Genomic DNA, 15433 nt, shown 5'->3' on the forward strand with positions numbered 1-15433 from the left:
TCTGAGCTGAGTCCTGCAGATTAAGAGGGGGTTGGCTGGGCCAAGAGCCTGGGAAGAGGATTTCAGGCAGGACTAACATTAAGGCTCTGAGGAAGGGAAGGTGTGTGAAGGAGTGGTAGGAAGGAGCCTGGGATGTAGTGAGCAAATGGAAGGGGACTAGACAGAAGTTGGGTGACATAGTCTTGCTGGCCAGAATAAAGCATGTGAGCTTACCCTCATTCTGAGTGTGCCAGAAAAGCAGCAGAGAAATGACAGAGTGAGGCCCAAGGCTCGCTGGGTCCCTCTGGCTGCCATGGGCTGATGAGAGGCGAGAGGAGGGGGACGCAGGAAGGAGGCTGGTGCTCTAAGGCAGGCGAGCAGTGATGGTGGGTTACAAAGGAGGTAGCAGCAGAGGTGGTAGGAAGTGGACTGATTCGAGACATAGTGTGGAAGGAGAAAGTGACCAGCTGGAGGAGAAATGGAGGGTGAAAGAGAAAGAGGACTCAGGGGTGATTCCTGGCTGTGGGGCTTGAGTGCACGGTAGTGCCCTCAGGAGATGGAATTGAGACCTGCTCCATTTGAGATGCCTATCAGGCAGATGAGATACTGAATTGGTGGTTGGCTAGATGAATCTGGAACTCAGGAATGAGGTCTAACGGAACTATTTGGGAAGCACCAGAAGATACACGGTACTTGGAGAAGGATCACCTGGGAAAGAAAGGTGGAGAAGGAAAAGGGGCCAAGATTGAGCTCTGGGATACCCCAACATTGAGACACCAGTTAGAGAAAGCAGAGTCTAAGAAGACTTACAGTGGCAGCTAGAGAGAGGCAGCCAAGAGAAGCGAGTGTTCCAGAAGCTGAAGTGAGTGGCCAACTGCACTGAAAGCTCTCATGAGATTAAGACTGGGGAGGGATCACTGAATTTGATCATGTGCAAGTCCACAGCGACCTGGACAAGGATTGTTTTGTTGGCAAAGTGGGAGTGAAGGCAGGGTACAGTGGGAAGTGTGGGAAGAAGAGGGAAAGTGGAAACAACAAATATAAACAACTCTAAAGAAAAACAGAAGAATGAAGGGAAACTGAGAAATTGAGGCCATGCGGAGGCTGAACCCTGGGTTGCATCTGCAAATGGCACCTTCAGAAGCAGTATAGTGCAGGGGCTCCCTGGTTGAGACAATGTACTTGAACATGGTGGTGACACCAGGGCTTAGGAGAGCCAATCAGAGTGACCCACCGGAGATGATGGGGTCATGACGGGAGCAGGACCAATGTTCACAGCTTCTTGTGTGGTTGGAGAAAGGATCTGATTGGCCTCATTTTACAAACAAAAAACAAGAGGGATAAGGCAAGGTTTGGGGATAGGGAAAGGGGAGCAACAGAGCAGCCTTACCTTCAAAAAGCTGCGCATACTGAGGGAATCCTGTCGCTCGGAGCCACTTGCATGCTCTCTTGGCCTCAGCTTCTAAAACGGAACAGAGGGTCAGAAATAGGCCAGGAAATGGGGTTAGCTGGGTGCTGGCATGGAACCACCCTGGGTGTACGCTGCCTTACCTCGAGTTCTCATGATCCAGAAATGGCAAGGAGAGCATGGTGAGCGCTGGCATATTCGCTGCTTGGATTTACCTTCAGTTTCCCACACCCAACCCTCTGTATGTCCTGGCACACCCTTATTGAGCCTCACTCTCTGCCTGTCCCACTACTCCTCTCCCTCTCCCACACCTGCCCAAGAACAGAACCCACCAGCAGCAACTCCCAGGAAAGGAGGGAGTCAAGGAGTACTGCTGGGGGAAGAAGCCATGGCTATGTCTTCACCTTTCCTTTCTTCGGGAAGCTGTCCCCCTTCCATGGCCCTGGGGAGGCCATCCTAGTCGAGCTAGGGATACAAAATGTTCAAGGATTAGCCTTCTCTTTCCCACCATTATTCTATGTAACATTCCCCAGCACTTTGAGAACCGAATCTCACTTAGCACACACAACATGCCATGAAGAAGGTTGTACTCTCTCTATTCTATGGCTCTCTAGACAGGCTCAGGAAGGAAGGGACTCCTCCATAGTTTCACAGCTGACCAAGGTAGCAGTGCTGGGGCCAGAGTTCAAACTCAGTCTGACTCCTCCTCAGGGCTCCTACCCTTCTGATCCGGCAGCCTTCCCAGTGCTCACCCTCCCTGGCCACATATCATCATTGATTTCTAGCCCTCCCTTCCCTGGGAGCCTCCCGGGACTGCTCCAGCTCTCCCCAGTCATTAGGCCTATGTGATATAATCCAGTGCTGATTGTCCTGATGACGGTGATCTTAGTGCTGATCTTAGAGGGCAGTGGTGGGATTAGCTTCCTACCTCTGCATTGGGAAGGCCCAGCACCCCTACTAGCCTCAACAGAGACATGCACCTGGACTAAAGGAGGTCGGTTGGGCTGAACACCATCAGCAAAGCCCTGGTCCTTAGCACCCATGACCAGGGGACTCCAAAGAGACTGGTCAGGTTTCTCTGAGACTGGGATAGCTCTTGCTTTCAGGGCTTTCCTGCAGGGAAAATCCAGGATGAGGCCCTAGCAGCTGGGACCGGGAAGTTAAAAGACAAAACAGTACTTGAGAGAATGCCGGGTGGGGAGCCAAGGGAGGGAAGAGGACAGAAAGGTGGAAGCTGGTTAGAAAAAACAACAGGCTTCTCAAGGGTCACACACTGATGGGGATTTGAGGGGGGAGGGGAGAAGGCTCTGGAGCCCCTGACAGCTTTGGGGGCAAACAGGAGTGCGGTGGGGATGAACATCTGTGCGTTTCCTAGAGTGAGGGCCACCCCCAGCATCTCCCTCTGCTCACAGCTGCAGCAAAATCTTCTCAGGTCCATGATCCATGAAGATCAATGTGGGATGGCGCTCCTGTACATGGACACGGACAGGCCCCTCAGTCTGTGCATGCACCCGAAACTGTGCACATGCACGTGTTTTTTATTACTGCAACCTTCTAATTTATGACAAAGATCTAAGGGTCATCAGGACTTCCGAGAGGTCCTGGAAGGCATTTGTTCCCACAGAGCTCAGCCAACAGTCCCCCAGACCCTCTGGCAGGGGGCAATGCAGGCCTGGGAGAGGACTCAGGTCTCTAGACAAGAGGCAGTCTGGGAGAACTGTGCTAAGAGCTGCTGGAAGGGACTTTGCCTCAGCCCAGGAAGCATTTCAGGGACATGGTTTTGCTGTAAGGACAGCTGAGCCAGTTGCCATAACCACCTCCCTGTCTTCTGATCCTACCACAGCCCCAGGAGAAGGCCCTTATCCATCCTCAGAGCCCCTGCCAGCAGCCAGCTCTGCTATCCCATCATCAGGACAAAGAGAAGGTCCCGAAGGAGGGATCTGCTAGGAGTTTCCAGAAAGGCAGGCACAGAAGGAAACAGTCACCCCTAATGGACCACGTGTTTGGGATGGCCACCCCAGGCAGAGCTGTCAACCCCAGGGATAGGCCTGCATGGCAAGGACACACCTTCAAAGTCCACTCAGTCCTTTGTGGTTAGCGGCAGAACAAAGAGCAAAAGGAAGGAGAGAAGCACCATCCTGTCTGTGACTCCTGGGCTCCTTCCTAAGCCTGAAGGAGGTGGGAGAGTGCAATAATTAAGTGTACATCTCAAATACCTGCACCATCTACCCAAGCCATGGAGGCAGAGCCCTCAGGAGAGTGGCGAGCCACCTGCTCCTCTCGTGTTAGGCAGTGGCTCTAGCCCGGGTTGTTGGGAAGGAAACAAGGTCACACGAGTGAGTACCAAGTTCTTTCACTGCTACCTAGAGCCCTCAAGCCTCCTGCTATTCTACGTGTGATCCCTGGACCAGCAGCCATCAGTATCGCTGGGAACCTGGTTAGAAATGCAGAGTCCCAGACCTACTGAATCAGAATTGACATTTATTTAACTAGATCCTGAGTTGATCTGCATGCACATTAAAGTCTGAGAAGCACTGGCCTATATTACCTAGCTCAAGGATTCTCACCCTTGGATGCACATTACAATCAGCTAGGAAGCTTAAAAAAATACCAATTTCCTGGGTCCCCATCCTCAGAGGCTGATTTAATTGCTCTGTGGTGAGATTCTCCAAATCAACACTTTTTTAAAGATTTTATTTATTTCTTTGAGAGATCTAGAGAGAGAGCAGAGCAGCAGGCAGAGGAGAGGGAGAATTGGACTCCCCACTAAGCAGGGAGCCTTATGTGGAGCGTGATCCCAGGATCCTGGGATCAGGACCTGAGCTGAAGGCAGATGCTTAACTGACTGAGCCCTCCGGATGCCCTCAAATCAGCACTTTAAAAAAGCTATAGTATAGGGCATATTGAGGCCCAAGGGGCTTTTCTAACTCCCACATTTATGTGTCATGGTTAAGACTATAACCTTCATCTTTTCTTTTTCTTTTTTCTTCAAAGATTAGTTATGTATTTATTTGACAGAGAGAGAGAGAGAGAGATATCACAAGTAGGCAAAGAGGCAGGAAGAGGGGGAGGGGGAAGCAGGCTCCCTGCTGAGCAGAGAGCCCAATGCGGGGCTCAATCCCAGGACCCTGAGATCATGACCTGAGCCGAAGGCAAAGGCTTAGCCCACTGAGCCACCCAGGTGCCCCTTCTATTTTATTTAAATTCATTACTTAACATACAGTGTTATTTTAGTTTCAAGTGTACAATACGACAATTCAATACTTCCATGCATCACCGAGTGCTCATTACAAGTGCCCTCCTTAATTGCCATTACTGATTACAGCCATCCACCCAGCCACCTCCCCTCCAGTAACCATCAGTTTGTTCTTATGGTTGAGAGTCTGTTTCTTGCTTGCTTGCTCTCTCTTTTTCCCTTTGCTCATTTGTTTTGTTTCCTAAATTGTCTTTCTCTGACTTATTTCACTTAGCATAAGGCCCCTAGCTCCATCGATGTTGTTGCAAATGGCAAGATTTCATTCTCATTTATGGCTAGGTAGTATTCCACTGTGTGTTTGTGTATACACACACACCATATTTTCTTTATCCATTCATCACACTTGGGTCGCTTCCATAGCTTCCGTATTGTAAATAATCCTATTATAGACATAGGGTTGCATGTATCCTTTTTCATCTAGTGTTTTTGTACCCGTTGGGTAAATACCCAGTAGTGTGATTGCTGGGTCATAGGGTAGTTCTCTTTTGAACTCTTGAGGAACGTCCACACTGTTTTTGAGAGTGGCTGCATCAGTTTGCTTTCCCACCGACAGTGCAAGAGGGTTCTCCTTTCTCCACATCCTCACCAACAACCGGCGTTTCTTGCGTTGTTGATTTTAGCCATCCTGGCAGGTGTGACATGGTATCTCCTTACAGTTTTGGTTTGCATTTCCCTGATGGTAAGTGATGATGAGCATCTTTTCATGCACCTGCTGGCCATCCGGATTTTTCTTTGGAGAAATATCTGTTCATGTACAACCCTGATCTTTTCATTTCCTGTCCAGTTCTCTTTTCCATGGAGTTATGCCACCTGCCCTCAAATGTCAGGTAAACCAAGGGCTTACACTCAAAGGAACCAACTCCATGTTCCCTCAATTTTTTCCACCCTTCTGAAAGAGTAGAGTTACAAGACTGAATTGAAATCCTGGTGCTACCAGTCATGAGCCCTCTGACTTTGGGCAAGTTATTTAACCTCTGTAAGACTCAGTTTCCCCCTCTGTAAAATGGAGGTAATAGAGTCTACTTGGAAAAGCTACTGAGAGCATTAAGTAAAATACTAAAGAGGGAGAAAAAAAACAATAACCAAAAACCCCTGACGCATAGTATAAACACTTGCCACTAAATGAAGGGTCTGAAGGTAAAAGAACAAACAGAAGAAAGAGGCCCAGCTGGCATTTCCTTTTGGGTCTGTAAAGTGGCTGCATCCATATTACTGTCAAAATTACAGCCAAATGGCTCTGGGAAGTGAGGTTAGTTAGGAGGCAGATGTTTCAAAGAGGCCACAATAGCTCCAAAAGACAAAGGAGCCAAGGAGTTTGAAGCAGGGCTATGGACTGAATCCCCAGCAAGTACTCCCTGGCAGGAATCTGGAGAATGTAATGGGTTATTACCCAACAGGATGTCAGGGACACTGCCTCCCAGCATTACACCACCTCGCGGAGGTCTGGGAGGCCCTGAGGCTCCCTCCCAGATGAAGCAGTCAGAGACATATGTCTTGGTGATTAAGGACTGAGCTAAAGTACTTTGCGTTCACTCCTCCCACCCGCCCCAGCCTGCCCAGGCTGGGACCGGAAGTGACCACTCACCCCCAGCAGAGTCCACTCCCCTGAGGTTAGGGCCCAGGTGTTCCAAACTCAGAATTGCCTTCTGTGCCTGGCGGGGAGAGTGACACCGGGCAGGCCAAGGCGAGTGATGAAGGAATGTCTGTGTCCCCTTGTCCTGCTTCTGTGTCCAGATGTACAGATTTGAGCAGTTTTCAACTGCTATATTCTGCAGGCTGTGCTCTGGTCAAGGCTAGGATGATGTGCAGGGACAGGTCAGGAATGGCACTCAGCTGGCACAAGCTGGATTCCACAGAGATTTGGGCTCAGACTCTCAACCTGGGGATGGTCCCAGGTGATCTGAGCCATAAGAATCAGAGCAAGAGGCATACTCAAAAGCTCCATAGTCAAATCAGGTCTCAAGGCCATGCCCACAAGTTTCCTGGAGGGAGTGTCAAAGGAAAATGGTTGAACAGCAGGAGAAGGTTTTAGAGGTCAATGACAGGATCTACACCTACACTTACACAGGCCATGTACCAGGAGCCTCTTAGCACAGAGCTCTCTTCTATTTTGAGAAGGACAGAATGAGGAGAAAAGCATTTCTGTTCCCAAGAAATGCTGCATGAACAAGGGTAGCTTACGCACTCAGGAAAGGGCGAGCAACATCTCCCATGGAGGAAATGCAATCATGCTCCAAGATGATAGATAAGTGACTTGAAGAAAGAGCTTTTTCCCATCAAGCCAGCTCCCCTACTCGCTGCCTAAGTCACTTTAGCCAACTTGCTTCCTTCCCTAAGCTTTGGATTTTGAACTAGGTAATGATGACCAAAAGCTTTCCTGCCTACCTCCATGGTTATTGCATGGAATGGGTCAGGTTTTGCCTGGTTTTGAAAGTGGCTGTATGAAAGTTATCATTAGAGAGCACAATTTTTGTTAAGACTACTTGAACTTGCCCCCCCCCGAAACTATTATGTTTACTAAGTGGAATTTAACTTGTATGTTAACTAAGTGTAATTTAAATAAAAACTTAAAAAAAGACTCCTTGACCTTAGTATGCAAACATTCACAGTCGGTGAGCCTCAGTTCAGAATTTGTCCTACTTGTAAAAAAGTGAGCATGAGCTAGGAAGGGAAGAAAAAGCAATTGTCAACTAAGTTGAGGGAGGTTGGGCCTCACCCAGCCAATATCACCAACCCCACCCTCTTCATGCCACACTCAGGGGACTTGAGTCCTTCCACTTTGTGGTCACTCAGTGGGCTGTGAGAGAGCTGCTCAGACCCCACTTCTGCCTACTCTTTCCCAACCCAAAACCCAGCTCCAGGCATAGGTATCGGGTAAGACTCAGGACCCAGGACAAGCAATGGGTGGATGTCACAGAGGCCCCAGTCAACAGGATCCTTGTTACCACCAAAATAGTAACCTCTCATCTCAGACCACACATTATAATCTGAGAGTTTATAAAAATTCCAGGACCTGGGGGTTGGTTGGGTGGCTCCCTCGGTTAGGCTCAGGGCATGATCCCGGGCAGTGGTGACACCATCATCATCATCATCGTTGGGATTCCCTGATCAGTGGGGAGTCTGCTTCTCCCTCTGCCCCTCCCCACCACTCATGCTCACAAGCACATGCATGTGCATGTGTGTGTGCGCTCTCTCTCTCTCTCTCTCTCTCTCTCTCAAATAAATATATAAACTCTTTTCAAAAATTTCCATGTCTGGGTCTCAGTCATTACCAATTAAATTAGAATCTCTGGGAAAGTTTTCATTTGTTTTTGAGAGTTTTCCACATGATTCTTGAGTGCAGGCAAGACAGAGCACCACTGCCCTGAACAAACACAGTCAACCAAAAAGCCACAGCATAGGTCTCTGGAAAGATTCTAGCCAGAGGCCAGACTCAGGCCCATTCTAATCACTGGTCCACGTTCTCTCCAGGCCCCAGACAAGGAGCAAGAGAGCAATGAGTGGTAATACGAATGCATGTGGTGGGACAGGGGAGGGCGAGTCTGTGGGTGTCTGTGAAGGTAATTTAATCAGTTAGCTGTCCTACTCCATAAGGAAACTTTCAGCAAATGTGCCGATTTCCTTTACCTTACTTTGCTTTCTGTTTGGAAAAACATCTCCTTCATTGGCCCTCACTGTAGGACGAGTGTCTTCCAAACAAGGTCTGGGATCAGCATGGTCTCTCCCAACTTTAGTGAGCACAGGAGGAAAAGCCAGCATTCTGAGGGAGTAGAGAAAGACCTGGGATGTTGCTGTCTGTGTGACAACCCAAGTTTCCGAGGTGGACTTTGTAAGGTCAAGCTGGTATTCCAGGTAGGCAGAAGCCCCCCACCACACCCCCTGCCCCGGCCCCATTACTATAGTTGGGAAATGCTAGGTCTTGGCAAACGGCTTTTTGGCTCATTTCTCTTGGGAGTTGCAAAGCCCTCCTCCTTTGCCCACCCTTACTCCCAGAAAGGGATCCTGTCTAAGGAAGAGATGTTATCTTTCTGGCAGGGGGCTTGGATCTCGCTTGGCCTCAAATGCTTATTAGCAGCTCATTTCACCCTCCTGTAAGGATATAAGCTAAGGAGCCTAGGCCACAAGAAGGGTGCCCACCCAGCCTTGAGCCCTGGATCCCTCAGAGGTGGGACTCCATTCAAATTTGCACAAATGCTGCAACAGGTGACTGTCTGGCTATCCCCCACCCACCGAGGGACAGAGGGAGAGGAGCTCTCACAAGGGCTCATACTAACAGCTGTCATGACTTTTAGACTGCCAAGACTTCGCTTCCTGACCTTGAATGGGACATTCGGTGGGGGGGGTCTGCAGTACCCTGTCCCGTGGGACACTGGGTACACTCGTCTCCCCGCTACTGCTGCTCATAGCAGGAATGACAGTTCTTACTTGATTCTCATGGGCGAGGGGGGCAAAGGGAGGGAAAGGGGCAAGACCAAAATAGCTCTCATCCCACATCCCAAACCCCACAGGAGGTGGGGGCACAGGAAAGGCTGCTGGATTTTAAGCAGCCAGCTTGGCTGTGCTAGCCACTGGCTGGCCTCAAGCCTATTAGGTCGCAGGCAGGACATGGGGCCCCTGCTGCACCTGTTGGGATGCTGTGTCAATCTTAGCCAGAGCTGCAGCTGGATACCAAGCACCCGAGCCCATGCAAGGAAGTCTCCCCATCAGAACTGCAGCACCACCGACACACACAGCCCAGGAAGGGACAGTACCATGCAGCTGGGTGGCAGCATGGTGAATCCACTGCATCTTCTGGCTAACTAGTGGCAGTTTGACACGTGCGGCTCTCCATTCAAATACCCCTCTCTCCTTAATGCTCCACGTCTGCACCAAAGCCACAGGACCTCAGGGAGTCTCACCCAGGGACAATGTTATGCCCTGGGGGACCTTTGGCAATGTCTAGAAATATATTGGCTCCAGGAAAATCCCCACAATGAAAGAAAGGCTGACTCCAGTCCTGAATTGTGACCCCAAGGTCAGCCTCCACCTTACCTGGGGGCCTCAGGCACCCACTCCTTGAAGATGTCCTGAGGGATGCGGCAAAGACTGGATGCATGATTCAGTGGAGGTCCCTTGTCTGTGGACACAGTTGATCCCTTGCAGGCAGGGTCAGGTCAGCCAGGGACAGGTGGCAGTTTGAGTTGAGAGTTTTTAAAAACATGGAAGTTATACAAGAAATCCCCAACTGCGCCCCTCTCCCCAACGGAGCTGTAGTCTGAGATCTGGTGTACAGCTTTAAGTGAGGGAGGCACAGGAGGGTCCTGGGACCAAAACCAGGCCTCTGGCCTCCTGGGGTTGCTTAAAAGTTTGAGACCAGAGTCCAGTCTGTGGTCTCCCAGGCTGTCACTGGGTACAGCAGGGTTAAAGCAGGCAGTGGACATTCTGACCCAGCCCAGGGCTTTCCTATGACAGTGAAGGTCAAACCTGCCACCTGCTCAGGGGCAGTCACTCCATTAGCTTTCTTGCCCTCGGGGAACCCTGCCCCCAACCCAGTCCCAAGTGCTCTGACAAGGTCATGGTTACAAGAAAGGACAGGTGTTTTCATAAGTCTGTCCTCTCCAAACTCGTGTATTTAGTCACTAAGTTCTATCGACTTTTCCATCAAGTGTTCATGGTTTCCCACGCCTGATTGTGCTCTAGGTTGGCATGCCTGGATCACTTAAGCCTCCAAGTTCCCAGCCTCTAGTCTCTCCTATCAATAGGTTGTCCTGCCATCTTCTTACAAGAGCCCAGTTCTGACCTGGCCACTCTCCTACTCTGCCTTGCAGGCTCCCCACTGCCCACAGCCCAGGGCAACAACCAGACTGCTTTCCACCTGGCATGTGAGGCCTTCAGCACCCTAGACCCAGCCTGACTCGAAGCTGCAAACTCCCAGTATTCATCAAGATGGAAGTCAAGGGACGCCTGGGTGGCTCAGTTGGTTGAGCGGCTGCCTTCGGCTCAGGTCATGATCCCAGCGTCCTGGGATCGAGTCCCGCATCGGGCTCCTTGCTCGTCAGGGAACCTGCTTCTCCCTCTGCCTGCCATTCTGTCTGCCTGTGCTCGCTCTCTCTCCCTCGCTCTCTCTGACAAATAAATAAATAAAAAATCTTTAAAAAAAAAAAAAAAGATGGAAGTCAAACGTCCTATGAGATCTTCCTTCCCTGACCTCTCACTAATCCCCTACCAACTAACGGGTCACTTAAATTAAGTGACCTCCACCCCCTACGCATTTCCATTACCTTCTCAGCTGCACATGAGACTGTCTGCCCCATTCAACTGGAGTCCCACGGCACTGGGTCCTATCGGTCTCAGTATCCCCACTGCATTGTGGTAAGGGCTACAGAATGTTCTGGCAACACCTAGACAGGAAGTCCTGCTTTCCAACTAAACAGTGTGCGGGCCTCTGCCTCCACCCATTCCTCTGGTAACACTACAGCAAAGACACAGAACTGAGGAGACATGGCTTGCAACTCAGCCAACTAAATGACTAGCAGAACACCTTGCCCCAGGGCAGAAACCACAGGGCCAAGAACCAAGGTCCAGAGGTGTAAGAAGTGAAAATAATCTCTGCCTTAGGAGCAAAGACATTCTGGCCCCAAGGAACCCTCAGCTCTTCCATCCCAAGCTCCTGTGAGGGCCCCCAAGCCCACAGGGCAAGGGACATACACCGTCTCCTGCTTCCTCTCTTGGCCTGCAAAGTCTTGGCGCTCACCCATCTTGACCCTGTGTCTCCACTTCTACATCCCACCCCCCTTGCCTACTTCCTTTTCCTTTTGCTGAGGCCAAATATAAACTCCCAGGCAGGAAATGCCTTGAAGGAGCCTGGCCCCACCCTGAGATCCAGAAAAAAAAAAATTGTCTCTTACAGAAAGAAAATGGGCCCGAGAGAAGTAGCCTCTTCACGGGGTCTGTGCCCCCTCTAGAAGCCAATGGATACAAGCCTCCCCTGAGCTCTGCAGCCAAAGGGAGGGCTGTGATTCTGGGCAGAAAGGAGGGGGGGGGTGCTTAGCTTTGTGGGCAGGGGGTGGCCATGTGCATGCTTAGGCCACCTGGGGTGAAGGGAGGGAGAATCTAAATGGCAACCTAATAACTGTGTAATATCTAGAAATAGAGGTTTTCGGGTGCAGTTGGAAGACTAACAGGCTAGTGACTGTGGCTTTTAGTCTTGGCTCTGCTACTTCTTAGCTGTTGTGTTCCTTACTAATAATAATACTTAGGATACCAAATGTCATTATTAACAATAATTAAGATTAAACACTAATATTTACTGAGCACTTAATATATGCCAAGCCCCAAGCTAAGAACTTTACACAGATCCCATTGGGCAAGACTTAGCTTCTCTGGGCTTCGGTGTCCTTAGCTGTAAAATAGACGACAGGAGGTTTTTGCAAGTATAAAATGAGATAATAACAAGCAAAGGGTTCCAAGTCATTGTTGGGTCCCCGGCATAGGTACTTCTTATATGGTTTATTTCACTGAATCTTGACAACAACCCTGCAGGGGGTTTCTATTTGACAGATGAGAAAACTAAGGCCCGGGGATATTGAGTAACTTGCCCTAAATCAGCAACTAGGAAGTGGTGGGTCAAGGTGCAAATCCAGGCAGTCTAGATCCAGAGTCCTCCAAGTCCACCAAGTTAGAATACTCATTAAATAGAAGTTGCCTTGGCTCTGGACACAAGAAACATAGGTCAGGAGTTGTGCAGTATGAACCCTTAGCCTGAAGTAACTTCCCATCAGTGGAGAAAACACCTGACCATCCCACATCTCTTGTGGTCCCCATGACAGCCCTGTCCGAAGCAGACCTACTGCACAAATGGGAAAACTGAGGCTAGAGGAGGTCAAGTGGCTTCCACTGGACTATGGACGAGGACCAGGAGCGTGCCTAAATGCCCACAACCAACCTGTTGATCTGTTCCCGTGTTGTCTCCCCAGGCTCTCCCCTCCAAATCCACTCCTACTCGGTGCCAGGCCCCGTGCTAGGCACCAAGGTCTGAAACTGAACAAAAGCCAAACTCTCCTGGAGTACGGGGCCAGAGCTGCCATCAGGCCCATACTTCCCAGGGAAGCAGATGCTAAGGTGGGCTATCCTCTGAAGCACTCTCTGGCCTCTATCTGGAGGCAAGATCACAGAGAATGAGCTCTAAAGCGATGGAGCTGACAGCTGGTACAGCCTATGGGAAGGAAGTCTGTAGCCCCCCAAGGGCCCTGAGGTGGGAACGTTGTGGGGAGGGTAGAGCTTCTAGACAAAAGCTTACCCTTCCACATGCCCAATACCAGCATGGGTCACACCAGCTGGAGGGGTCAAGCAAGTTAATTCAGCCAGCCTCCCACCTGCCCCTAACCACCCACACCTTCTAAATAATGAACTCTGGTTGTCAGGAGAGCTCATTATAGTGTCTCTTTTCCCTGATGCCACCCAGCACCCTGTCCTCCACCCTTAGTCCTGGAAGGTGCTAATCAGGCAGGCCTGCCGCTGTCAGAACCACTTCCCCAGCTTCCCTTCTGTATACCCGCCCCCACTGTACAGCTCTGCTTAGAGCCTTGATACCCAGCCCTTTGATTTTCTCTCCCCTCCATCTGTCTGCCTTGCTGGGGAGGGGGCAGGCAAGGACGTAGGGACTGTCTGCCCAGGAAAGACTGATCACTGGTGGGTAAAATAAGCAGTCAGGGGTGGAAGGGAGACCCAAGCCCGAGCTCTGGCCTCCTGGCTGGCCACCCCAAAAAGGGAGAAGGAGAGGCATGGCACACTAAGGGTGTGGGTGGTAGACTCAGCCTGCCTAGGTCCTGATTCCAGTTCCATCATTCCCTAGCCATGTGACCTTGAGTCTGTTCTTCTTTTAGCCTCTCCCTGTCTACTTCTTCATATGTAAAATGTGGAGGAGGATAGCAGTACCTACCTTACAGAATTACCATGGGAGTTAATTAAGATCAAAGGTGTCAAGAATTTAGAAGAGTTTACTATTATTATTGTTGTTAGCGTGATCATAAATGTCACTCCTCACTCGAAGAGGCCAAAAGGATCCCTCCCTACAGGTGAGTGTGGCCCAGGAATGTTTTTTGTGAGGAAGTGGAATCTGAGGGACAGAGAAGCCCAGAGAAGACCTAAGGCCTCGGGGGCCACATGTTTGGGTGCAGCACAGCCCCAGGTCAGTGAAAAACAGCAAAGAGATAAGGTGGCAGAAAGTGCCACTAAACAACAACAATAATGAGAATCCTGTTCATATTATTGGATTTACAACTCAATAACCCCATGAGGTAGGTACCTATAGCTCCATTTTACAGCTGACAAAATGGAGGCTCCCAGAGGTTAAGTGATTGGCCCAAAGTCACCCAGTGCTGTTTATCCCAGAGCCCCTGCTCCCCACCATGACACACTTTCCTGCCCAAACTCTGGATGTACAGCTCTGCATGCCTTTCACTTCATCTCCATTCTGGCCCCTTTCCCACATGCCCCTCTTGGTTTTGCCATTTAGAAGGCCCTGCTCAGGTGAGGGCTGCTCAGGGCAGAGGTCTGTGGCGAAGCACTTCCCAAGCTGCGTGCTCATAGCCCCAGCCTGATGTGACCTTGGCCCGGAGCAGAAAAGCTGGCTGTGAGTGCGTGTCTCACACCTCAGACAGGCCAGCCTTTGGCCAGCCCAGATAAAAGACAGGAAATCCTTGGCCACCTCCCCTGGAGATTGCTCCCTCCACCATGGGAACAGAGTTTCAGCCTGGGCAGAGGTTCCTCTGTGGTGAGGAAGCGGCAGAGTCAGCCCCAGCTGCCGGGTGTGGTTTGGGGGAAGTATTGAGGGCTGAGCATCAGGAGACCTGGGCTCTGAATCCTCCCTCCTCAGACACCAAGCCTGTCCCCCATCTGGGCTCCAGGTGGGCACCTGGGATGATCACACTGCTTCTCTTACCAGGGCCACTCTGAGAAAAGGGTGGAATTATAGAAGTGAAAGTACCTTGGAAATGGAAACAGGAATACTCATCGTGGTCTTCATCATCAACTGCAGAGGAGGAATGGCTGAGTTGGTGTTTCTCCCCATCTGATTCACCCTTCTACGCCCCAGTGTGGGCATGGCTCATGCTCATTTCCGGCTTTGATGCTCCTCAAAACACCCCCTTCCCCCCGACCTCAACCAGCTCAAGGGAAGAAAGTAAGTGGCAGGAAAACAGGATATACTGACAGGCCGCACAGAATACACTGCAGTCAGCTCATCAGAAGTGAGCACCTCCTCTCACAGGCTTGCCTTCTGCTATGAGGGCACCAGGAAAAAGGCCAGCCAGACCTAACCGACAAACAAATCAGAGAGCTGCAGGAGCTGTTTGGATCCAGGACCCTGGGGGTTCAGAAGGCAACTGCTGGAGCCATCAGAAAAAGATAATGGAGAAGTCTTGTAGGAAAGTTCAGACTAGGGGCTCCTGGGTGGCTCAGTTGTTAAGCATCTGCCTTCGGCTCAGGTCATGATCCCAGGGTCCTGGGATCCAGTCCCACATCTGGCTCCTTGCTCAGCGGGGAGTCTGCTTCTCCCTCTCCCTTTGTCTGCTGCTCCCCCTGCCTGTGTTCTCCCTCTCTCTCTCAAATAAATATATAAAATCTTTAAAAAAAGTTCAGACTAGAAATAAACAGAGGAGAGTGAGGGGCTTCCAGAGCCCCATTTCCCATTCCCAGGGCCAGGAACAGTAGCACGCGCAGAAGACAGTAATGAGGCTGGGAAGAGGACTGGTCCCAGGTCCCTTGAGAAGTCTTTGGAGGAACTGAAGCTATTTGGCCTACAGAAGAAG

The 15433-nt window shown here is 50.5% G+C and overlaps 1 protein-coding gene across 6 annotated transcripts in view; it reads right to left on the reverse strand.

The window, feature by feature from the left end:
* The window catches only part of STARD8 (StAR related lipid transfer domain containing 8), a 40627-nt gene that overhangs the window by 11888 nt on the left and 13306 nt on the right, over positions 1–15433 (reverse strand). For 4 of the 6 annotated variants that reach the window (XR_007124762.1, XM_047715810.1, XM_047715814.1 and 1 more), the window contains one exon: positions 1370–1441. Coding sequence is in view for 2 of the 6 variants with exons in the window: in XM_047715810.1 (XP_047571766.1) it covers positions 1370–1441 (72 nt within the window). In the remaining 4 variants the exon portion in view is untranslated. Of the gene's footprint in view, positions 1–1369; positions 1442–1530; positions 2857–3454; positions 4095–8270; positions 8404–9674; positions 10654–15433 lie in introns of those variants that run through there. The other 2 variants (XM_047715812.1, XM_047715811.1) reach the window with 2 other exon arrangements.

The sequence above is a fragment of the Lutra lutra genome, chromosome X (genome assembly GCF_902655055.1).
Source record: "Lutra lutra chromosome X, mLutLut1.2, whole genome shotgun sequence".
Lineage (NCBI taxonomy): Eukaryota > Metazoa > Chordata > Mammalia > Carnivora > Mustelidae > Lutra > Lutra lutra.